This window comes from Haliotis cracherodii, unplaced genomic scaffold (genome assembly GCF_022045235.1).
Source record: "Haliotis cracherodii isolate W230 unplaced genomic scaffold, xgHalCrac1.p SCAF_2, whole genome shotgun sequence".
NCBI lineage: Eukaryota > Metazoa > Mollusca > Gastropoda > Lepetellida > Haliotidae > Haliotis > Haliotis cracherodii.
Genome location: NW_027266275.1, coordinates 46,997,152 through 47,023,030, shown reverse-complemented (window position 1 = coordinate 47,023,030; position 25,879 = coordinate 46,997,152). Strand labels below are relative to the sequence as shown.

The window sequence follows — 25,879 nt, the reverse complement described above, 5'->3', positions numbered from 1 at the left end:
AAAGTCTGAAGATCTGATTGACGGATAGTTGAGGAAGGTGGAAGATACAGTGAACACAGTGTAAACACCATGTTCAAAGTAACACGGACAGCAACAGCTTGTAGAGTAGTGTTGAGTGGAACAGGGCTATGGATTATGCTTTGCTTCACCAGAATAGAAGAACCTCCTGGAGCTTTATCACCAGGAGGGGAAAACGAGTTGTAAGAACTGTACTGATGGATATCAAATAGATCTGTGTGTTTTAGATATAACTGAGAAGATTGATGGATTGCTGTCTCCGTGCACATTCCACAAGGAGAGAACCGGATAGAAGCTTGGTGACATTTGTAACCTCTCCGCAGGTACCAGCGATACCTTTGGAGATTTAGTTTGATGGGTTCTTTGTCACAAGCTTCGATAATCAAAAAACTTGGCCAATAGTCAGATCGGTTGGTGGTATTTTCGTCAGGTGAATTGTCAGATTTAATGTATCTACGTTGTGAACCAGGGTGTTGGGAAGCCATGTCGAAAGGAAAATGATTCAGCACCCCTTAATTTTCCTCACCCACCATGGGGTGTCTACAATGACAGTCTTATACTGCAGCCGATTTCCAATCTGCAAAGACCGAGGATAAAGGGTTGTTATACTCCAGCAAAATTGACATGAAAAGCTATAGCTATCTACCAAATTAAGGGTCAGGCTGGTTCGGCCCATGACAATTAATTGGAGACGTTCAGAATTCGGAGGGCAGCATCACCAGATTGGCCCATGAGCCACTGCCTTCTGGGCATTGGGCGCTAAGCAAGTTTATAGATTCATATACATTTACAATAGACATTAAGAATAAATTTATTTTTAGGTATCAAAAGTTTGTGCGAAATATTGTATGCACAGGGCATGACATGACCAGCCGATTGATAGAATCGGGCCCATTTTACCGTCCGCCTAGGCAAAGTTAGGGTCGATGTGGTGTGTTGGACTAAGGACCACTATTGCCGACTCTGTCGCCCTCAACTACCAGAATCCATTCCTCTGCTGACACAACATATTTCAGAAATGACATTCACTATGACCTGGGCCTTATACACAACCTTTTTCAATCTCCTCCTTAGAAAGACAATAACCAAGTTTCATTGCCTTACAAATACATCCTTCATGAGTTGAGGCGCAAACACATTTAAATTTGTTTATTCAATAAGGTTACGACCTTGAGGAAGACCATGACCCTTGACATGACATATCAGTGTGCCCCAAAAAATTCACAGGGTCATTAAGGTAGATAAATATGATGTGTTTCTGATAGGTCCATTTACATGGGCCTGCTTAATTGAGGTAGCTAACATTATCAAATTTTTTTATACTTGTCTTAACCCTCATGGTGCCTGGACGTCAGTCAACCTGCAAACCGCTCAGTGCCGCACTGTGCTGACATCGCAGTTACAAAAACATATACACTGTATCAAAAGTATTGCAACGTCTTTATTTCTTCACACAGTGTAACCAAATTGTATAACATGCGACTCGAGTTGATTGTCTTTCTAACAGTATCTAAAGTCACCAAATCCAAAAGATATATGCACTGACCAGCCATCGATAAAAGTGCTGGTATTATAAGTTTCCTACTTGTAGTTGGGTAGGAAGAAGGGGGTATTGTGCACCCCCCGGAAATCAATTTCTAATTGGTGTTTCTAAACTGGAAAAATGTCATATAAAACGATTTGCTATGTTAAAAAGTTGTCAAAATGTCCCACGTACCATTTTTATGCAAATTAGTCGCCATTACTGGAAAATGTATGTTTCGTCATATCTCAGCCCATAGTGCAGATAGCTCAATACTTAAGGTGTCTAAACCCATGTTTTGAGGGTCCAAGAGCATTATAAAACTATTGTTGAAGTGATCAGATGTGTCTAAGACATGTGAGTATGCTAAGTATTGCCGCCCTTAGCGAAAAATCTATTTTTCGCCATATCTCAGCCCATATTAATGATAACAGCAGACATTAAGTGTCCGGACCTATGTTCAAAGGGTCAAAGAACACAATAAAACTACTCGCGGGGTGATCTAATATGTCCTTTGCATGTCTCTATGCAACATAACAGCATGTGTACTGCATCTTTGGTGTTGTTTCAGCTTTGCTTTGCATTCCACATTAATGTCGGTGGTGGTAGATATACATGTAGTAGTAGAGGTGGCTTTTGCCACTTCTACTACTACATGTAGAGGTGGTAGTAGAGGTGGTAGAAATTCTAGATTAGCATGTGTGGTGGTATTTTTCAGGTCTTATAATAAACAGTGGTAGTAGAGGTAGTAGACATTACAGATTGCAGATTAACAGTGGTGGTGGCAGTGTAGACATTTAGCAACCATGTCTAAAAGAAAACGTGAAAAGATCGCAGATCCTGGACCTTCCAAACACGCTCCACCTGCATGCATCCTTCATGTGCCATCTTTATCTGATCATGGTCGATTCACACCATTCAGTAATGTTAAAGGAACTGTTGCTGAAAAACTCTGGCAAATTCATACAATCCGGGAGAGACGTCTCCGCCAACCACATGGGTCCCCGTATCGTATGCAAGCAGTGTGCGACCACATCCCTGCATCTCTGCCAGATGACCTGCAAAGTGTTGGATATCATCGACAGTGTTATCAGCGGTTTACTGGCAACCTCCATCTTCTGGGAGATCAAACAGAATCGCAAGCATCAACCTCGCAACAACATCATTCCCCTCGTAGAAGGTCTTCCACTGGACCTATCTTCCCCCCAGAGTGCATATTCTGTGACAAACTAGAGGTCAAAGATGGTGACCGTAAAACTGAACGAGCTGAGCTGTTCTCGTCCTGGAAGAACAAAGAAAATGCATGGCGGCAAATCGAATCACGAGCTGAGAAAATGGGTCAAGATCAACTTCATCAACTGGTGAAAAACAAGGATCTCTTTGCTGTTGAGGCCAAACACCATCCATCGTGCTTGAGATCTTTCCGAACAGCATTTGCTAACTATGAACGTGGGATTCGCAGGGCTGAAGGGCCAAAGGATACGGAGCATGCCCGTGTGTCAGCTGCACATGAAAAGGCACTCGACTTCGTACTGGAGAACATTCAAATGCATGTTGTCCAACAGAATGAGGTCCTACTGCTGTCTTCCTTGCGCCTATTATATGCCGAAGAATTGAAACGCAATGGCTATGAGAACCAGAACTATCGTTCTGAGAAGTTGCTGAAACGGCTTCAAAATAACCCAATCAAAAATCAGGTCAACTTCACGAAGGTCCCGGACAACACAAAGGATGCCTTTTCATTCTGGCTTGTGCATAGTTCGGTTATCACTGTTGCCGATGCTCTTGCTCAAGCTTACGTCCTTGGAAGTGCAGACAAGTACCGGGACGTCGCTCTCCGTCTTCGTCGTAACATTCTGCAGGCTTTCAAAGATTCAAAAGACCAACTGTGGCCGCCAACATCCGACAATATGGAACTCAGTTGCGAAAATGTCCTGCCTCCAGACCTCGTCCGATTCCTTAACATAGTTTTGGCCGGCAAAGAACAAGTGGAAACGCTGGAGAAGTTGAATCGTATAGTGTTCTCCATCGGGCAAGACTTATGCCGTGCTGTATCAGAGGGACAGTGGAAATTACCAAAACACGTGCTTCTCTGTGTGACTGTCAGGCACTTGTTCAGAAGCAAGCAGCTCACCACGATATTGCATCGGCTTGGCCACTCTGAGAGCTATGACTTTGGCTTGGAGTTGGAAACTGCACTGGCCAAGGCGACGGATGCAGCCTCAACCCATCTGACACCCCAGATTGTGACAGGAGAAGGAAACGTTGTATTCCATTCAGAGTGGGACAATTTGAACAAGACCACAACAAATGTGCATGGCAGCAACATTGTAAACAGTGCTGGGGGAATCATGGTGCAGGAGGTCAAGCCTGGATTTGAGAGCACTAGGGTCCGAACTTTGCCTATTATCGGCAAGTCACAGCAGCGAAGCCTGAAAGTAGACACGCCAGAAACTCTCCCACCGCTGCACTTCACTCGCATTGGCCCAAAGTTTCCCGAAGGCTCATCATACACACCCCCTGCAGGGAATGACGCAGTCTATGCTGCTCAGATGAAAGAGTACAAGTTATGGCTGTTCAGCAGGTACATCGGAAGCAGTGGCAAGCAGCCTGTACCAGGACTAGGGGGCTTCACCTCTGCAACCGGTGCCCCACCACCAAGAAAATCAACAGTGGACTACTTCACACCCATCCATCAACCTATAACGGATAACTGTGTCGTCCACGAGCTACTGAAGCGGTCGGAGGCAGCCACGGCTGAAGTGGGTCAGACGTGGGTCCTGAATACATTCGATCTAGGTGTCTGCATGAAAGCCCTACCCATCATCTGGCGATGGCCAGATGAATTTGCTAGTCACGTTGTCACGATTGGGCCATTCCACACGTCTATGAATTACATCGGTATGCTCACCGGCCACAAAATGGCTGGCTCAGGATATACAGAGATTCTATTTGAGGCACAGCTGGTCACAAGTGGATCCCTCAAGGGTGTTCTCAGTGGGAAGGCCTATGCCAAGTCTATTTTTTGTCTCAAAAGTGTGTGTGAAGCAATGGAGAGGCTGTTGATTGAACAATTTGCAGAGGAGGAGAACATCACCTTCAGTGACCCGGTTGCTCTTCTGAACATGACTCAGTCTTGCAATCGACAGAGCCTCAACGAAGTCCTCAATGACCCTCACACTGGAACATTTCTTGACAGGTATCACGCATATGAGGAAAAGGTTCTCAATGGCCACCTGGGGAAGACGGCAGCTTTCTGGATGTCATTTATCAGACACTGTCACCTAATCTTCATGCTCCTCCACTCCGTGAAGACTAACAACATCCAGCTGTTTCACAAGCGTAATGGAGAGATGGCGGCACTCTTCTTTGCATTCGATGGGCAAAACTATTCCAGGTTTGTAGAACTTTGATATGAATCTCCATAACCTTATGTTCTTATCTAATGATTGCTGATATCTTGAATACTTTTATCGACAGATATCTAACCTGGCTGGAGGTCTACCTAACAAACATTGAGAAGACGCATCCGGGGGCCAAGGACCTGCTCACGAAAGGCGCTATCGCTGTGGCCCGCTCAATAATACCAGGAGCACTCAGTGCCGTCGATAAGACAATGGAAGAAACATTCATGCGTTTTGCAAAATCCCCAGGTAAACCATTAATGTCATCCAGTAACATCTATGCATCGATCATGAAATGTAGAAAGAACCTGTACATACACTTTATGTTGTCAATGCAACATTTGATGGATGCTTTCAGGTGGCTTCGCAGGACTGTACAGTCAGTTTGGAGCATATCAGAGATGGTGCCGCACAACCTCAGCGCAGGCCCATTTCTATGAAAGAACCCTCGAGATGGTCAACCTCATCGACGATCCAGAACGCCCAAAGGCAGGAAGACATCGTGAGTTGGAAAAAGCTGAGGTCAAGAAGGGTGAGGAAGCCGTTCAGCGCGTCCTTGCTGCGGTCAGTAACTTTACAAATCCGTTCACCATCGTTGAAAAGGACAGGATCTACTCATTGGCTTCCGGTGCTCCTGTTCCCGCTGATGTTGAAGCAGACGTGCGCCAGGCAGAAGCTGTGGGAAAGGCCGCCAAAGCTGACTTCATCAAACACCTGCAGAGCGGAGAGCCTACAAGCTTCTTCGACCCTATCAAGAGGAAGAAACTGAAGACAATGGAAGCTGGCAACAAGATGATCACCATCACCTCCTCACACGGAAAGGTAATAAATTCGAAGCCTGTGTCCTATTCAATACTTTATTCATTGTCTTTCAAAGGCTGCGTCAAACTGTTTTACTAGGTAAACCTTTACTTTCAGGTCATCCAGTATCAGGAGCAAAGCAACCTGGCATTCCTACTCCTCGTCAAGTCTCAGAGTCTAGATAAACCACTGGACTTGGCAGAGCTCATGAAGTACTGTCTTATGGCTGTGCCTCCTTGCCTTGGGTCACCAGATGGCTTTTTCTCTAAGACCAACAAAGCCACCCTCTTGCACTACCTTCTGGAAGGCGCCATCCCAGAAGATCTGCCCTACCCCAAGGACGCTCTGTTCATACAGGATGGCATGGCACTGCTCCATACCATTACCAACCTTCCCCCAACCTCTGGTGAGATATGCCTACAAATCCTCGATCAGATGGTAGCCAAGAAGCACTTTTTGTTCTCGACTGACAGTTATCATCCCGGATCTATCAAAGCCCAAGAGAGGCTGAGGCGCGGCAGCTCAGAAAAGATCATTCTAGCTGGACCAGCGACCAGAAAGCCATACGACTTCAAGAGCTTCCTTGCAAACGACGACAACAAGAAGCAACTATGTCAGCTCTTGTTGCGCGTATGGAGTGATAAACAGGCCGCTTCTAGACTGGAGAGAACAAAGATGGCAGTCCTCATTGTGGAAGGTAGAGCCCATCAACTTGTTATAACGGATGGCGAGGTAAGATGGTATTCAATTACTAGTCTACTTCCGTAATATTTTGTAAACGTCAAGTCAATTTAAGTGTTCCTATCAAAATAATTAAATACAGTGCCTCTTTGTTCCAGGTGGAGGTGCGGGACCTCCCCTCAATCTACAGCAACCAGGAAGAGACCGATACAAGGGTGGTATTGTACCTTCATCATGCCGCTGCACTAGGATACAAAGACGCTGTGGTCAGAACCCCAGATACAGACATCTTTGTGATTCTACTGCATCATGCCCATTCAATCAAGTTGACTGTGTACCTGGACACAGGATCGGGGAAGCACAGACAGCTTGTCAACGTATCTGACCTTGCTGAGTCTCTAGGAGAAGACTACTGTGCAACTCTCCTTGCCTACTATGTCTTCAGTGGAGAGGATTGCACAAGTTCCTTTAAAGGCAAGGGAAAGGTTGGGCCACTGAAAAAGCTGGAAAAGAATCCTAGGTTCCACAAGGCCTTCAGGCAACTGGGTGACGACTGGAACGTCAAGCCTCAGGTGATGAAGCAGCTAGAGCAGTTCACATGTCTGATGTACGGACAGTGTCGTGAGTCTTCTGTGAACGCCGTCCGTGTCAAGCTGCTCCGCAAAATGGTGGGAGAGGACAAGAAACTCACTTCCAAGTCTAAGGTCGACCTAGCTCGCCTTCCCCCATGCCAATCTGCTTTGGAGCCACACATTCAGCGTGTGAACCATCGGGTTGCTTTGTACAAGCGAGCTGACCAACCTTTTGTGGAGAAACCCAAGCCTTACGAGGAGCAGCAGGGGTGGATGAGAACTGACCAAGGAGTCCTGGAACCAATGTGGTCAAATGGTCCTGTCCTACCAACCTCGCTGGTTGATCTCCTGGATGCTGGTGATCGGGAAAGAGATGAACATGTTGTTGATGAAGATGACGATGAAAATGATGAGTTTGACAGTTTAGATGAAAGTGATGATGAGTGATGAGTAAAGAATTTGACTGTAACTTACAGAATTGTATGGCCCAGTCCTAGCTGTTCTGTTGCATACTTAGCATGCTTGGACATGCTAGCATACATTCTACATGTACTAGGACACTTATAGTGTTATTGTGTTATAGTGTTATTGTGTTCTTGAACCATCAGAAAATAAATTTGTTTTAAAATATATATATACATGTATTTATGTTTTTATATTCCTTGACCTTCAGAACATAGGTCCATACGCTCTATGTCTGCAGTTATCATTGATATTGGCTGAGATATGGCGAAAAATAGAGTTTTCACTAATGGCTGCAATAATTTGCATAATAACACATCTGATCATTTCAAGAATAGTTTTATAACGCTCTTAGACCCTCAAAACATGGGTTTAGACACCTTAAGTATTGAGCTATCTGCACTATGGGCTGAGATATGACGAAACATACATTTTCCAGTAATGGCGACTAATTTGCATAAAAATGGTACGTGGGACATTTTGACAACTTTTTAACATAGCAAATCGTTTTATGTGACATTTTTCCAGTTTAGAAACACCAATTAGAAATTGATTTCCGGGGGGTGCACAATACCCCCTTCTTCCTACCCAACTATTTTCCACATTAATCGTAATATGGACACACCCGAATACGGCAAGCAAAGTCAAGTAAGCGCCCTTGTTTGAAATCTAAATGACCAATAATTCATATCATTGGCAAGTACATGTCCTAACAGTGATAGACATATGATATTTATGTTGAAGTACACATTCACTGAGAATTTTCCGTGAGTTATATTTACCGATAAAAAATCCCGATGAAATTGTGCGTGTTTTTGACGTCAAAACAAAATTGACGGAAGTAGTCGTGATTAATTCATATGCAGACTGTTTCAAAGATTATGTCACAAAACGAATGACAGTTTGGAATGTATATCTTGAAGAAATCCCGGTTACGTCCATGTATGTTTCAATCACCGTGCTCTTTTATTAGTGATAAAAACAACTTCGGGGTAATTGACATCGTACATTTTCAAAGGACAAAATGTGAAAGATCGCTAAATAGCCCTAACGTTACTCAAATTGACATCGCTCAATATCGGGCATCATTATTATTTCTTAATAATTAACAAGATTATACTTACGGAACACCACCCAAGAGTAAGTACATGTAGATTCAATCAAAATTGTTGAAACGTTTTCATGGGCAGTAAATCTATTCAACAAACCTATTTTCGATCACTCGCAACTCAGGCGCCATATGTCATTGTTTCACTATGACCACCAGAAAACATACATCCTCGTATCATCTCGTATTTCGCACTTGGCTGCCTAACTTAGACCTTTGCTCAAAATATACTTGTATGGCCAGTCCATGAAATACCACTGTTTCTTTCATTTATTCATTTGATTTAAAAATACGACTTTAGAAGTGTATTTACACCTAGCTAGGTATGTACATGTACATTTAAGGACAGACGTGATAGTTTATTTCCACTAGTTTCCCATTCCACCCCATTCTACTAAAGGAAAAGTTTGAAATAGATAATGATCTTAGGTCAATAAATTATTTGTCATAAAAGGAAAAATATATTCTTGGTATTGAAGTTCGAAATTTAACCAGCAAAATCTTTAATAAAAATGGTTTAAATTATTATGTCTTTCCTTTTTTTCTTAATTTTGGCCTAGCTAAACTACAGCTTGGAGGGAAGATATACAAATTAAAATGGTGGGGAAAAAACCACAAGAATGCATTGATTTTGCCCTTAGACAAATATTTATTTTAAAAAAGATCTATTTCATACTTAGGATACAAAACAAAGTAGAATCTAATAACTATACTATGTCGATCACTGGTCGAAGTATTTGGTAATTCAGATAATGCAAAGTGAAAAAAGACATAAATATTACTATATAAAACATCAAAACGAAATCACATTTACACTGAAAACTTTTTGTCTTTCAGAAATTGATTATCTATATATTGTGAGTAGATGTAATTACTTTTACTGTTTATGTTATAAATTGAACCAATTGAGATTCCAATAGATGAAGCTAAAAATCTAGGTTGTTTGATATGGGATCCATTTTGACAGCTTTCTCACTGTACTCAACTAAATGCACATTATATTTTTGGAATATCAAGCCTTCAAAAAGATATGAAAAGCACATGTCAACATACCAAAATTAGAAAACTGCGCCAAATATTCTAACACTGTTAGTCATATGATAATCGGTCTCATTCACTCGTCGGTCGCCGTAGACATTTTCCAATCGTGATGTACTAGATATGGTTTCTAGTTCAATGAAAGAGTTATTTGGAAAAGGAAACCGTGTGTATCCCTTATACTACCACAACAATAGATCAGCTGTTTCATGTGACATCATCCACGTCAAAACACGCGAAGTCAAATCACGCGCACCTGTCCAGACGACAAATTCACAGCGGCGGGAAATCACGGACCGTCTATTAGCCTATTTGAATAAAATTGCAGATTGTAACGTAATAAAATTAATTTTACTCATTGCTGACATTTCAGATGACATATCAAATAAGAGTTGAAGACTTGCAATAGATTATCATACGTTAATAAAGAGTACAGTGTACAAAAATAATTTGTAAATCTAATATTAATTTTTGATCTAATATCCATGGCAGAATGTTTGAAAACATTCCATTTTCTGAAGAGATTAGTAATGTGTATTTGATGATATATATGCATACACAATTGGTTATCAATTATCTTCTACAATCACAGCATGTACCATGTACATTAGACTCATGGAAAATACTATTTCAGCAAACCAATCACAGTGCCATTATCACAGTTTCAATGAAAGGAAAAACAAATTGAAATCGAACTTACAGCACAGCGTATCCATAAGCGGTTAATCCAAATACAAAAAGGTATTGATGTCATCATTGTAGAAGTTATGTTGATGTTTTCAGTAGTTGCATTATGTTTGTATCGCGTGTACCATCGACAGAAACGGGGGCCGAGCTACCACATGTGGAACCGACATTGACACAATTTGTTTACAATATGGCGTCGACTCACGTTAGATGTCGTGGCCACACTTTTGAAATCTCCATTTGCGACAAAATGTGAAACAGTTAGGGCAAGTCACTCACACGGTCAGGTAGTTTGAGCAATCACACATGACTCTTAGTCATTTCATATGAAAAAAGTAGCAGTTATTTGTCTGAACGGGCGAGTATGTAGGACAACTGGTAAACAAGAAATCGCGGCACAGATATGAGGCGAACGTGCCCTTTCGATCACTTCGGGCTTGGACATTCAATGTTTAGGTTTTGATCATGAACCTCCTGCCCATACATAAATATACACTATACCAACTTAATATTAACGATTATAGCTATCTTTCCATATCTTTGATTTGAATATTTTCTGTAAATCAGCATCATAAACAAAAAGACAATCTGCACTGTCGGATGGTATGTAGCGCCGTGCTAAATCGCCATGACACACAGTCGATAAACATATGCAATACTTGAACAAAAAACTTCCGTGGTCGACTAAACGTTAGTACTCTTACGCCAATAACTGTACAGTGGGGACTAGTAAATCTTTCTGACCAGTCCGATCAGATTTCTTTTTCAAATTGGCTGTCTGATATAATAATAGTTACGTGTATGTCACATGGGTGCATAATAAAAAATTGCCTTCATTCGCATGAAGTTCAACATGGCAGAAAAAGATAAAGAAGCGGGGTAACCACATTACTAATCTCGCCATATTTGGCAATCCGTAGCACTGCATAAAATATGAGTTACACAATATTAACGTTGAGATGATTAGGGTGATGATGGTTATAAATTCATTCAATGTACGTCCTAAATGTAATGGAAATATTATAAAATATACACTGTCGTTTTCTCATGTGTACCGACCATTCCACCATTACGGATAGTCGATAAAAATATACAAAACGTGTAAACAAACTTGTTCGTAAAGGAGTGAACAGAATTGTATTAACGTGAATAAGTATACAGTTGGGAAAAATATCTTTCTGACCACTCAGGTCATATTTTTTCTTATTAACAAGGATTTTGTCTGAAACTATTTACGTGTATGTGACAAGGGTGCATAATCCAAATTCGCCGTCATTTGCTTGGTGTTCAAACATGGCAGGAAAAGGCCGAGAAGAGCGGTAGCCACTTTACTAATCTCGCCATATTTCGCAAACCCTAGCATAGTATAAAGTATGAGTTACACGATGTTAAAGCTAAGATGATTGGGGTGGTGATGGTTATAGTTTTGACTTTGCGCACTCAGTGTTAAATATCAAAATTCACAGTTTAAAAAGGGCATTTTCTCGGGACCATATATGGTCGCCTGGCACTATGCGGGTGTGAAAAGTGAGGGACCATATATGGTCCTGTGGCACCAAGAGGGTTAAAGGGGCACTGATCTAACACAATACCCCGGGACTGGTTGTTGCCTTTGTTATTGTTTTTCCCCAGTGAGTACCCGGATGTATAGCAGAAATCTAGACTAGTTCGCGGCCTCTGCTGCACCATTCGTAAGCGCATTAGTCACTTTTAAGGGTAGTAATAAGGGTGTATGGTCACATTGATCAACAAAATGAAATACAGTTTTCGAGATAATAAGGAAATGTAGGTATCTTTGTGGGTAGCATCGGTAATGGTGATGGAGTTTTGATAAGCCACTTGCTTTGCAATTTTGCGATTTTCGTTTACACTATTTTGACTTGCAACACAAAGTAAATATTTCACCTGAGCATTGTTTTTTTTATAGTGTTTATTTTTTTACTGTCAAAATGTGTAACATTTTCAAATTTATTAAACGTCTAAATATTCAGTTAGTTTACAAAGTGACTGAAAAACATTTCCATCTGTATTATTATAATAACTCCAAACATTTTGATATTTAATATCATCACCAAGAGACTGAAAATTTTACGTTGAAAAGTACATTTCTATGTTGTTTGGCTTCTAATCCTACATAATAATCTGTTGTGATGTTTGTAGGCCCTTTTGATCGTCTTAATCAATCTGGACAGATTCTTTTAGTCAAAATAACTGAAATATTTACACATTTTATAAATTGCCTGAGAGAATCACATTTTACATATTGACGGTAATATATACACGCTTACAAAGGAAAAGACCTGTGAAAACAACATCTATCACGCATTGAAGAATTTCCCAACCAAGACGTAGAGAAACAAGAACGAATCGGTTCAAAAGAAGGAAAACAAAATGCAAAATACTATAATTACAACGTACCAAATTTATGTGTATAAATTTTAGGCAGCTTCTTTGTTCGGGGAATGTATCCGTGAATATCCACACAAAGGAACAATATCCCACTCGTCTGCAGCTGTACAAAGAAACTTATTCGATGTCACGTGTTTCCGTAATAATCAAATATTTTAAAAGATATATATCGTTTCGGGATATTATAACCCGTGTTCGTTTCTCAACTGATCACTTGGATTGTTTCAGGTTTTTCACATAGGTGTCAAGTCTCAAGGGTCGGCTGAGAAAGCCCACGTGACAACTATTTTCATAACGTCCACGGTTCCTAAAAAATCCATTGAGTGATAGATAACAATGATCAATCAATCAACGTATTATCAGTTAACCCTTTGAACAAAGTATGTTGTTTTTACATCGGCACTTCACGCAATGATATGAGTGTATTCCCTTTGTTTTAGTAAACCTAGACATGTAAACACTCACTTTTGACATATCAACTCTGCAAGATAACAGTGATTAATCAATCAACGTATTTTCTGTTAATCCTTTGATGACTAGGAACGATCCGTTGATTTACAAAAAATAGTAAATCAACTGATCATTCACCTCTTGCTTGTCTGCCACGTGCATATTACATAACACACATTTCACCTCACTTCAAACCTGGATTTAGATTGAATAATTACCCCAGACACAATAAATGCCAAATGGGAACCTTTGTCAGGTAATCTAAGTGGTTCTACCACTAATTGTACCTGTAATAAATTCATTAACTGAGCATCAAGTGAATGACGACAAATACACAAGTGTAGGGTTATACGAGAAAACGTGGATGACAACAAGGGGGTAGTAATCGTATTATCGACGCAAGCCGAAATCCGAAAATGCTTTCACTGCATGGATACTTTTTTTAGTATTAAACTATAACCATCTGGGGTATTTCCAAATGACGACATCCGATGAGCTCCGCCGTTCTTTTTGTCTGTTTGTTTACGCTGAAGAAATTAATTAACATGCGCCCTTTGTCGAAATCTTTATAGATCACAGTTAACCAATCAGTGTTTATGCAAAAATGCGTAAAACAAATATTGCCTCCAGCCTCCAAGTTTATTTAGCTGTCCTTGCAGACGGTAGCCCAGTCTCTGGTCACGCTCAGTTGCGTTACGTATCATCCGGGTACTCACGGGGGAAAAAACAATAACAAAAGCAACAACCAGTCCGGGGAATTGCGTTAGATCAGTGCCCCTTTAATGTCTCGTATGAACAAATCAGTGTCACATTGTGTTGCTATGCACCTTAACAACATTTCAGTGTAAATGGATGGACCATACCATAAAATATGTAGGTGTTTTCAGAAGCATCTGCCATTTAAGAAATACCAAAAATATTGGCTACATGACATTTTTTAAATGAATTCAGCAGTCTCAAAGTTAAGATATTATTCCTTGAATACCTCCTTTGCCATGTGTTTAACAGTGTTGTATTCATACAGGAAACAAGTCAAAACTACTTACCTTCAGCAGGTCTAATGACAGTGAGGAAATCCTGTTAAACTTTTTTTCTAGAGGGGTTACTTCTCGAACTTCTGGTAGTCTCATGCCAACAAATAGAGGATTACGTAAGAATACCTCTTTATGTCGGGGAGTCAAATTTCCTGAAAATACATAATAAATACCAATCAAACTTTTGTCATATGTATTATTATGTATTAATTTTTCCATGTTGTTTCTTTTGTGCAGCTAGGCCTGTGAGAATAGCTATTGGATTCTAGTCAAACATATGTCTCTTCTTTACACACTAACAAATGAAAATCATACCAAAATAGTTCTTTAAAAATATTGGCCATCTCATAATGTACACTTACTGTGAACACCACAGGTTACAAAGGTTCACCTAATAAGATTGCATAAACACTGCAGCCGTTTTGACTTTAATCAAATATTTCTTCACTATCAAAACTAGGGGTCTAAGGCTAAAAATAAATAATAGTCTTGGTTCTCAGGCACCGCTCGCATCATCATTAAGTCAATAGTATTTGTGTGCTGTATGCCGGACAATTTTTCATAAGCAGAGATTAAGATTACATATGTATTTGCCTTGTAAAATAAGTCGGAAATAGCAATCAGCTGTTGACACATTATTTCCCTAGTTTGAACAACAATAAACACCACCCGCTCCCACAATATTTTCAAAAGCCATTGTCTGAGAACCTATTCTTTTATTTTTTAAGCCAAAACTAAAACATTCAGTAGGGTATGAATATCAAGATTGGACTATACACTACAGCAATTATTGCATATCTTATTTAAGCAACCTAACAACATCTTCATTTTCATAATTACTAAAAAATAATTTGATTTAAATTATATCAATTCAACAATCAAGTGAAAAAAGGTTTTGCTTGAGGGGAAACACGTATAACCTGTGAGGCCTTCCTGAATCCAATGTAACAGTTCATACTTGGTAAATGGGGTATACTGATCAAAAGTCAGTCTAGTCAGAAAACCCATTCTGTAACTTGGATCCAGAACAATTAACAAGGGATTTGTTCTTTAACACGGACATTCCTGAGCTTTTAATGATCACATGGGGCAGTGCATATTTTTTATTTCCTTTGTGAAGAAATATTTAACCAAAGTGGTAACATTTAATTTTAAATCAGACACATCTGATTTAGGAGATAAACCTACTGTGTTTTGAAATTTGATGTAGTCCCACTGTAGAATAGATACCGGTACCTCTTTATTATAATTTTGAACCGAGCGCTTTAGAATCTCCATTCTACCATGACGGCAACAACGCTTTGAAAACGGCGCTCTCTTGCAACGCGTAATAACACAGGTGCACAGGTCCGCAATCTTAGAACATTCCGAAAAGTGGTCACAGGTAGTTATATATATAACAATTATTACTTAAGTTCAAGATTAAAAACACCATAGTTGTGAGTAGTTCATAATAAGTGTTCAAAACACATAGTTTTTCAAAAGAAGTTAACAAATAACACACCAAACTTAGTCCAAAGAGAGATGTTTTAATTTCTACCAAACTGTTGTACACTAATGTACACGGTGGACTGACTGCCATTTCTCAGAATTTTGTGAGAGAGGTCATTTCTTGGAAATCGAACATGCCACCATTTCTATTGTAGGGGTGACGGATAATAGAAAAAAGGTTTCAAAATGCTAAACGAATATATTTCTACAGCAAACTTTATGAATTAACATTCTATTATACATTTCACATGTGTAAGTGTTATTAGTTAGTTAGCAATTACCCCCAGTAAACAATAATAAAATCAAAATAAATGCCTCTCCACCCCGAACTTGGATGTGGCAGAACTTGACCTACATCTCGGTTACTCACACCTCACAGCTGTCAATGGCTGACAATCTGTGTTTATATTCTCCGTAACGAGTTATAGAATGAAGCAAGATGACAACCACGATCTATGATGTGGTTCAACATTAACAGGTAGATTATCTGGGATTGATCGAGCCTGCTGGTACATCCATATGATTACCAATGTGACTGAACAGCCGCTTTTTGGGCTGCAGACAAGCCGGATATTTTGAAGCGAGGAATCTGCATGGTGCGACCAATTAATTTCAAGATTTCACGGATTCAAAGCCAAATAGTGACACAACTTAGACATTTGTGTCCCAGAAATAGTGGATCGTGTATGATTTTCTTAATTGTGCGTGTTCTGCAATGAATTTCATCAAGTTTGATAAGCTATCACTTCAGTTGGGACATTGTTTTCGTGGACTTTCGAAGGGGAGTGTTTTCTGATGGACTTTGAAATCCCCTCCTGCCAAATTCTAACGGTGGTGGTTGACGGAGATGGCAACGAATATCGATCAGAAAAAGGTTTGTAAACAACATGTCGTCATGAATAAAGTTTTTTCAAACAATCTTTATGATGTTATATTTTACTTACATTGTCGGTTGTTTTGGTGAGGAAATAGCTTAAATTGTTCCGATTCTGGTCACCATAGAACATTTCTATAACAGTTTCATAAACATTACATTTGTATGCAAAAGATATGCCTTCGTTAAATCTTTTAATGTCATCATCGAAGCAGTCAGGGTTGCTGCCTGAACGCCCCAAACATCCGATATCAAACTACCGTATTTCCTCTATTTGACGCTACGCCGTCTGTTAATTTCGCGAGAGCCCTTGACTCGGCGTGTGTTAAGGACATGGCTGGTATAAGAGACCCAACGTGTTTTAGAGGAAATATAGATATCTTTTACAGTTCATATGGGGGTGATCCATTGGCAGCCATTTTCTATGAATCGATATGTAGGCTATCTATGTATTCATACACACGTTTTATGTGAAAAGGCTTAATATATTTGAAAGGGGTTTCTGTAGCAAAAAGGGGTGAGGTGACTACTTCACAGCAGGCAGTCGAAAGTCTGGTAGGAGGTGGCAGACTTCAGGCTCCGACTTCACCTCCCTACTGGCATACAATGTATTGTCTGAATCATGTCCAGAAGCCTCCCTGCTTGTGACATGTTGTTTACTACCAACAAACTGAAATTAGCCACCGTAACCTGCCTGACTGCTAATGTCTCGGCAAGTATGTGAACCCCAGTGGAAGCCATGACTTCCGAGCTTTCACCCTACGAAAGGTTGTTGTGTAACCATAGCTGAAGGTGGTTGTTTTTCTCACACAAGCTCCCCCATGGTCTAGAAGGTGTCCCATAATATTGAGAAGCATAGATTGCTCTGAAATGTTTTCAGGTGTTGTGCGCAGAGGCATTGGCATGGGATATGGTTTCCCTTACCACTGGCGAAGATCGACTGACAATGAAGAGAAGGTCTGAAGATTTTTTAGTGTGATGACAGCCAAATTGCAGGAATTACTGATTTCTTGACAAAAGTATTATGAATGAATTCACCATGTGGTTCCACCTTTGTCAGTTTTATGTTAAACCACATGGATCACTGTGCACTCATATTCATTTTCAACTCCCCGGGGAACATACAATCCAAGCTGCCTGCCTGCACTATAAGGTTAGTAAGCATATAAATATCCCTTCCAACATGACCTGAAATTATTGTCTGCCAAAGTTCACACTCCACAATAGTACTTCATATTTGCAGATGTAATGAACTCAAGTTTTAGCTGTCTTTGTTATTCCAAAGATTTTAAAGCGAATTAATGCAGAAATTGCTAAGTTCAAAATAACTAGTGACTCATTTCCCATTAAAGCATGACCTTTAGTGAGCACAGCACACAGTATTCCTCATTCATTAAGTATGTACATTGAAACATGCAAAACAATATTTGCACTGCAAGATGATTTATACACGAGAAGTACTACAATTAGTATATTATAGTTAATTGACAGTATTCAAGGATTGAAGGATTTATTGAGGTGTAAGGTCATTAGACCCATATTACAGACAAAGTCATGTGACTAACAAACTTACAGCATGTATAAGGTGTGACTGCATAAGTAATCCCCACTTTTAACATTCAATACATCAATATGTGTTGTAATCATAAACTACAATTCTTTTCTTAAACAGAACATGTAAAAAAGGTACTTTGCTATATCAAAGAACATCTCATCATTATAAGAGTTTAACATGCTTACTATGTCATGACTAACAAAGTGTTAAGATGCTCATATGCTGAAAAATATTTACTTCTTATCTGTGAGTACAGAGGACAATTGAAAATTATGTCCGCTTCATCTTCAAGTACATTACATTCTGGGCACACAACAGACCAGGTTCTTCTGTACTTCTGAATGCTCAATACATTATAACCAACCCTAAATTTTAGCAGAGCAATACTACACCTGGAAATGTTAATATTTACTATACATTTGTCAAGTTTGTTTTCCTGTTCTGAAAGTATTTTACAAGCTTTTGTCCATAAATACCAAAGGGTGACCATCAATCCTAAATACTTTTAAATACTGGTTATCATTTAATGACCATTTTTCACATATGGGACAAAGGCCCACCATTTTTTAAAAACAATTATTTTGGTTTTATCTACATTAACTTCCATACCCCATTTATCACAATACTGTTGAAGAAATTTAATCTGTTTAATGTGAAGATGAGTAGTCTTATCGGGGACAATAATAAGATCATCTGCAAATAGTAATGCTATTATATTAAACATTTCCTGTGAAATAAAAATCCCATCCCGCAAACTGTCATTCATAGACAAAGGATATATATTCCTTTATAAACAGAGAAGGAGAATATCGGATTCATAATGCAGCCTTGTTTAATGCCACTAAATGGTAATTTATTATTTTAGTTTGTGCAGGGACAAAAAGTTTACACTAGTCATATCGACAGGTTTTCATTGCCTACGTAGTCATATGCGTACTTCTGCATCCAGTCTATTATACCCTGTTATTTTCTCACCATAATTACACTCTTCACTAGCAAGTACATGCTTATGTCTTACATTTACCTACCGTCACTTCTTATATTTTATTTTCACGTCACATCATTAGCCATGCTTTTCTGTTATGTATAAGGTTACTAGCTTCATATCCCACAATGCATCATTTTCTCAGCCACGCATGCTCAGAAAAGCTTCCGGTGACGTCATGCCTCGAGGCTATTTAACCCCAAAGATCTCGCTTTGTCTTTCTTGTTAATTTTATTGTCACGCCGTAAGTCTCTCAAAATCTCTCACGAATCAACCACTGAATACGCCATCGAGCATTATTCTTCACCGGAGAAACTTCCCATTGTGTTGACAATGTCGGATCCAAAGAGGAAACGTGTTGCACACACAAGAAAATCCGGGCGGACCAAAAGCGTTAATCTACCTTCCACAACATCCGATGTAAACAACCAAGATGGCGGACCACCCTCCCGTACATCTCGCCAGTCTCACGCCACCAACCCACCATATCTGACATCCACAGACCTCAGAAACAGACTGGAACAACTGGGGATGAAAGTTCCAGCTGCGTGGTCTCGGAAATTCTTGCTACAACTTTACAAAGAAAACGTAACAAGTGGCCGGCTGATAGACGACCCCAGTGACAACAACAGGCCAACTAGGAACGACAGTCCGCAGACACAATCAGCAATCCAGACTCCAGACGACATAGCCAGAGAATGCACGACAGGAGAAACATTCAACCCTCCAACTACCCTGACTACACTCAACAGTGTTTACGACAATCTGCATTCCGTCTCCGACCTGCGCAGTAACTGGACAGAAGTTCCGGTATCCAACATGGCGGATAGAAACCTGAGAGACGAGGTCAGAGAGTTGAAGGAACTTATCTGTGCCATGCGCCAAGAGAATGCAAACAGAGCCCCACACCAGATGCGTCAAGCGGTGCCCTCAGACAGCCTACCCCCGATTGACAGAGTCCCAGAAGCAATAAAGGACAAGATCAAAGCCGGTAAATATGTGAATTTAGCTCTCCTGTTACAAGAAATAGACTACGGCGAAAAGGGATTAAGTCAAGATAGCCCACATGGCAACTTATCAAGAACCCTGTTGTTACCAGATTTCATTGTGGCTTTCACCACATTCAAGAACATTTATTGTGAAAACAACGACGAACTCAGGCGCCAGTTGGATGCTCACGAAAGGACAGTAATACATCTGGCGCAACAATTCCCAGGGAAGAGCAACCACTACGATTACCACAAACTGTTTGCCTCTCGCGTGGCCTCCTATGCTGAGAAAGGCCAACCCATCAGGTGGGATATGCCTGATCAAAGAATTCTCACTAGGTGCTCTACCAGAACCTCCAAGTCTTGTCATATCTGCCATAGTGTGACACATGATAGCGACCATTGCCATGAGTTCAAACCACGGAGGTTCAACACACCAGCCTCCGACAGACCGCAAGGATATCGACAAGACAAGGCCGATATCAGGGGACGTCCCAAGGTCAGGTTCAACGGAAAAGAAATTTGCAACAATTTCAATGACCAGGGTTGCGCCAGAAGAAACTGTCTGTTTGAGCACGTCTGCTTAACATGCAAGGAGCCAAGCCACGGGAAAAACAATTGTAGTGACAAGAGGAAGAAGGTTTGACTGGATACCACCCCTAATGAATCCGCCATACCCATGGAAACAGTGCCCACATCATCTTCACTCACTCCTATTAACCACGCTCTTTTACAACTCGAACTGGCTCTTCATCCGGATATCCAGTTCACCAACTATTTGATCAATGGTCTAAGATACGGTTTCAACCCTTTAATTAATCCACTACCTACAACTTCCATAGAGTGCAACAACAATTACAGTGCCAGAAAAGACCAGGCTGCAGTGTCACTTCTCGTCCAATCGGAAGTTACAAAGGATTATGTCGCAGGTCCATTTTCGACAGTGCCATATGCTGTATACAGGGTGAGCCCCCTCGGGTTGGCTATCAGTAAATACAGCCAGAAGAAGAGACTGATCCTAGACCTATCAGCCCCCCATGACAAACCAGAAATACTAAGCATCAACGAACTCATCGACAAAGATCAGTGTTCCCTTTCTTACGTGACAATCGACCACGCTATCTCGATTATCTCTAATCAAGGGCGTGGCGCCAAACTCTGTAAACTTGACATTTCGGACGCTTTCAAACAAATCCCGATAGCAAATGCTTTTATACCGTTCTTTGGTTTCAAGTGGCAACAGAAGTACTACTTTTACAAACAGCTGGCCTTCGGATGTCGTTCAAGCCCAAAATTGTTTGACACTCTGTCAGAAGCTTTATGCTGGATATTGCAGCATAACTATGGAATTCAACACATTCTCCATCTCCTGGATGATTTCCTCACTATAGACTCCCCTGAAGCCGATGCCCAACAAACCATGACGAACCTGCGTAAACTGTTCCAAGAGATGCGCATCCCAATAGCCGAGCACAAGACAATGGGACCTGCCACAACCTTGGAATACCTGGGAATTAATTTGGATACCAACACCATGACAGCTAGCCTACCACAAGATAAGCTGGACAGGATATCAGCCTTACTTCACGAGTTCTCCCAGAAGAAAAAATGTACAAAGAGAGAACTCTTATCTTTATTGGGACACTTAAGCTACGCCTGTAAGGTCATAATTCCCGGCAGATCTTTCATTTCTCACCTGTTGGATATCGCCAAATCAGTGAAGAAACTGCATCACCAGATACATTTGTCTACAGCATGCCAACAAGATCTCCACATGTGGCATATCTTTCTACAACAGTGGAATGGCGTGTCCCTATTCCATGACGCTTACGCTACCTCCAATCAGGACATGGACTTGTTTACCAATGCCTCTACTTCGTTCGGATTCGGCGGATATTTTCAAGGAGCGTGGTTCTCAGAGAAGTGGCCAGACAACCTACTCACAGAATTAAGCGTTGAACATTCTCTTGCCTTCCTCGAACTGTATCCGATCGTAATAGCATCGGTACTTTGGGGACATAGTTGGACTCGGTTAAGAGTATTATTCCATTGCGACAACCAAGCCACCGTACACATCATTCGCAAAGGGAGATCTAAATGCCGAAAAGTCATGTCTCTTATGCGTACCCTAACATGGACGGCAGCTAAAGGAAATTTCATAGTATTAGCTAAGCACATCCCTGGGGCGCACAATACTTTAGCTGATGCTCTTTCTCGTTCACAGCTGGACCTGTTCCGCTCCCTAGCCCCGGCAGCCCAGATCGAACCCATACAGTGCCCTCCAGCCTCTCAAATCATGTGGAACTGACACGGCACCTGGACACATTATGGTCAGCAGCCCTTGCCCCGCGGACAAAGGATACCTATGCTACCGGCGTTCAGTGCTACACCAACTTCATGATTAGTGTGAATTTGCTCTCCAGGACATGTCCAGGACTCCCACCGCTACACGAAAGCTACGTTCAGTTTTTCCTCGCCCACTGCTTCGGCAAGCTCAAGCTATCCTATACTACTGTTAAAACTTACCTGGCAGGCATCAGATATACTCACCTACAAGCAGGAATACCAACACTCTTCGACTCTACCAACTCGGGCGCCAACGCACGTATTCAAACTCTTCTGCGCGGATACAAGAAACTACAAGCCCCACCAAAAAGCAAGAGACTACCCATCACTTACAACATTCTGTGTCAAATTATCACTCTGCTGCAGAATGGCGTCCTGGGTCCTTTTAATGACTTTATCATGATTACTATGTGTACCGTCGCCTTCTTCGGTTTCCTCAGGTGTGGCGAGTTCACTTGTTCAGACAGTTTTGATGCAGATGTCAATTTATGTGTCCAAGATGTCATCTGTGATTATAACAGAAACAGATGTATCCTCACATTGAAAACTTCAAAAACTGACCCTTTCCGACTAGGAGTGGCCATCTCCCTGTTTGCCACAAACAAGCCAGCTTGTCCGGTTCGAAGCCTCTCACAACTGATCATCATAAGACGCAAGTGCGGGGCTCAGGCCCACGATCCCCTCTTCGTGGACAGCTGTTTCCATGCCATTACGAGGACTACATTTCTAAGATGGCTCAACATCATCATGTGTCGGATAGGCTTGAGCTCAAAATCTTATTCAGGACATTCATTCAGGATTGGCGCAGCTACCACGGCTGCACAAGTGAGAATGGAGGACCATCTCATCAAAACCCTGGGAAGGTGGAGTTCAAACTGCTTCACCAGGTACATTCGAACCCCGGAAGATACCTTGAGACAAGCACAGATCTCCTTGTGTAATGTATAATGTTTAACCAACAGTGCAATCTGCATAGTAACTTACCCCATCTTATTTGACGTTCAGACTCGTGACTCCAGTGCAGTGTGACTTGTGCTATTTATGATGCAATCTGTGACTCCATTGTGCGCAACTCATTCATATTGTATCTCGTACAATGTGACTCAAACTGTACTCTTGTGTAATAGTGGTGCTGGAGGAACTACAGACTCAGATAGTAGCCACGCCGTGCACGGGACTACTGCCACATACTGTGCCGTGCCCAAATGTGCTTTCTGACTTTGACACTTGGTTTCAACTGTGACTTGATGCTATCATGGACATTCGCATGGAGCCAGTGACTGTGGTTACAATGTACTCAGTGTGAAGATCCCCGTCCTGTTTCACTGGCCTTATTTAGGTCAAGGATACCATACCTTGTCATTTAGTAGCCAACGGCGTTTAGTTCAAGCATGCTTAGATGTAACATGCATCCATTTTTTTTTCATTTTTTTTCTCCTTACATCTTACATATATATATCCCTACTATTCATTGGGGGCTCTCGGTTGCCAACCTCCTTTGGGCATTCAGCTCATTCAGTGCTTTTAATCGCCAGTACGGAAGCACAAATGAGCTGACTAGCCCCCAATTCATACGGCGGCAGGACACTATCTACATGGGCTTCCCGATCTTACACCAGGAACCGTCCATAGGGATGTCCGGGTCCACGACCCCAGGGCAACTAATCCCACCATTAGGTCCTCGCCGTCCTAACCATGGGTCCACGACCTACAGGTTACTCCCCTTGCCGTCTAACCGCGGGTCCACGACCTACAGGTTATCCTTCACCTCTAACATACCCAGGGTTGGCGACCCTCCGGCAACCGAAGTAGCAAGAAGAATATCGGATTCATAATGCAGCCTTGTTTAATGCCACTAAGACAGGTAAAACATTTGGAACGCTTTTTCCCATGGTTGCATAATACTGTGGATTTAACATTAACATGCATATTTTCAACAATTTTGTAAATCTTACCATGGATACCATTATTAAGTAACATTTGTCAATTTACAAAAGCAAATGCCTTTTTGAAATTGCTAAAAGAACAATACAGTTTTCCTTTTTTCTTTGCAATATATTTTTGCACTAATGATTATAATAGAAAAATATTATCGATAGTTCAATTATTTTTTTTTACCACTCCCCTCCAATATTCTCCAATAACTTCCATGTGTTTCTGCATATAAATGTAGTCTATTGCTTAAGAGACTAGCAAATATCTTACTCATAACATTTAAGAGAGCAATCCCCCTGAAATTGTTGGGGTTATTGACCTCGCCTTTTATTTAAAGTGAAACAATGAATCTGGAACACCAACTTTTAAGGAAAGTACCATTGTTCAATATACCATCAACACCAGGAGATTTATTCAACTTCATTTAATCAATGGCTTTAAGGATTTCAGATTCCATAATTTCTTGCGATAACTCCTCACTATTTTGACAAATATTATATTCTGTACCAGTTATGATTGGAAAGATAATTTGACATTTCTGTGTTAAATACATGGTCCTGGTGCACTATAGGATTCAGAAGATCTTCAAAAAATGGTTTCCAGGAAGCTGGTGAAATCAAATAATCTACTGCAGTATCACTTTTTATGTACTTTTTAATGATGCTCCAGAAAAGTTTACAGTCTTTGTTAGAAGCTGCCAATGTAATGCTATTACTAACAGATTCTTTAAAAAGTTTTTGGTTTGAAGTGCACACACTTTTAAACCTGTTTCTTGATAGCTTATACATAATAAAATTTTCCTTGGAACCATTTATCTTAAACTTTTACAAGAGTTTATACTTTTCCTGTTTCAAATGCAAACATTCACAATCAAACCATTCTGGCTGTCTCAGCATGTTTTGTCAAAACCTGGCTATTTGTGTTTTCATACATGAACCACAAACTTCTATAATATGTGTCCAAATATTTAAGGAATTATCTACATCATCATAAATCACATCCATGAGATCGAGAAAACAATGACTTAATAGAAGACTCATCGAGGTTCCAGCTGTACCCTATCAAGAAATAATATGGGAATAATTTATAAATAGAAAATGTTTGGGGAAACACACATGAAATCAACTGTACTGGACCCATTACTGCCAATATAAGTGTAATCTACTAATCAATCCGAAAATCTTCCATTTACAATAAACATTTTGAATAATTTACAAGATTCAAGAAACTGTTTACCATAAGAATTTACTTTAACATCCTTATTATATCTTTCTTTCGAGATATTATCAGGTTTTGAAAAAATATTGAACGGTTTATAAGTTATGCTCCGGAAATGAACCCTACCCTCACAGAACCTAAGTCCATCTTGTTGCCAGTCTCTAGATAATACAAGTGTTTGCCACTAACGTGGCTATATCCCCCGCCCCTGTTGCAGAATTTATGACATAGTTGAATCTAAACAAACCCTACCCTTTTTTAACCGAGGTGGAATTGTAAAAAAAAGATGAGTTTGGAATT

General features: G+C 40.6%; 1 protein-coding gene across 2 annotated transcripts in view; it reads right to left on the bottom strand.

Annotated features, from left to right (window-relative positions):
- The window catches only part of LOC139468152 (cyclin-dependent kinase-like 4), a 493,691-nt gene that overhangs the window by 207,972 nt on the left and 259,840 nt on the right, over positions 1–25,879 (bottom strand). For both annotated transcript variants that reach the window (XM_071249926.1, XM_071249927.1), the window contains exon 6: positions 14,199–14,338. In XM_071249926.1, coding sequence (XP_071106027.1) covers positions 14,199–14,338 — 140 coding nt within the window. The remainder of the gene's footprint in view (positions 1–14,198; positions 14,339–25,879) is intronic.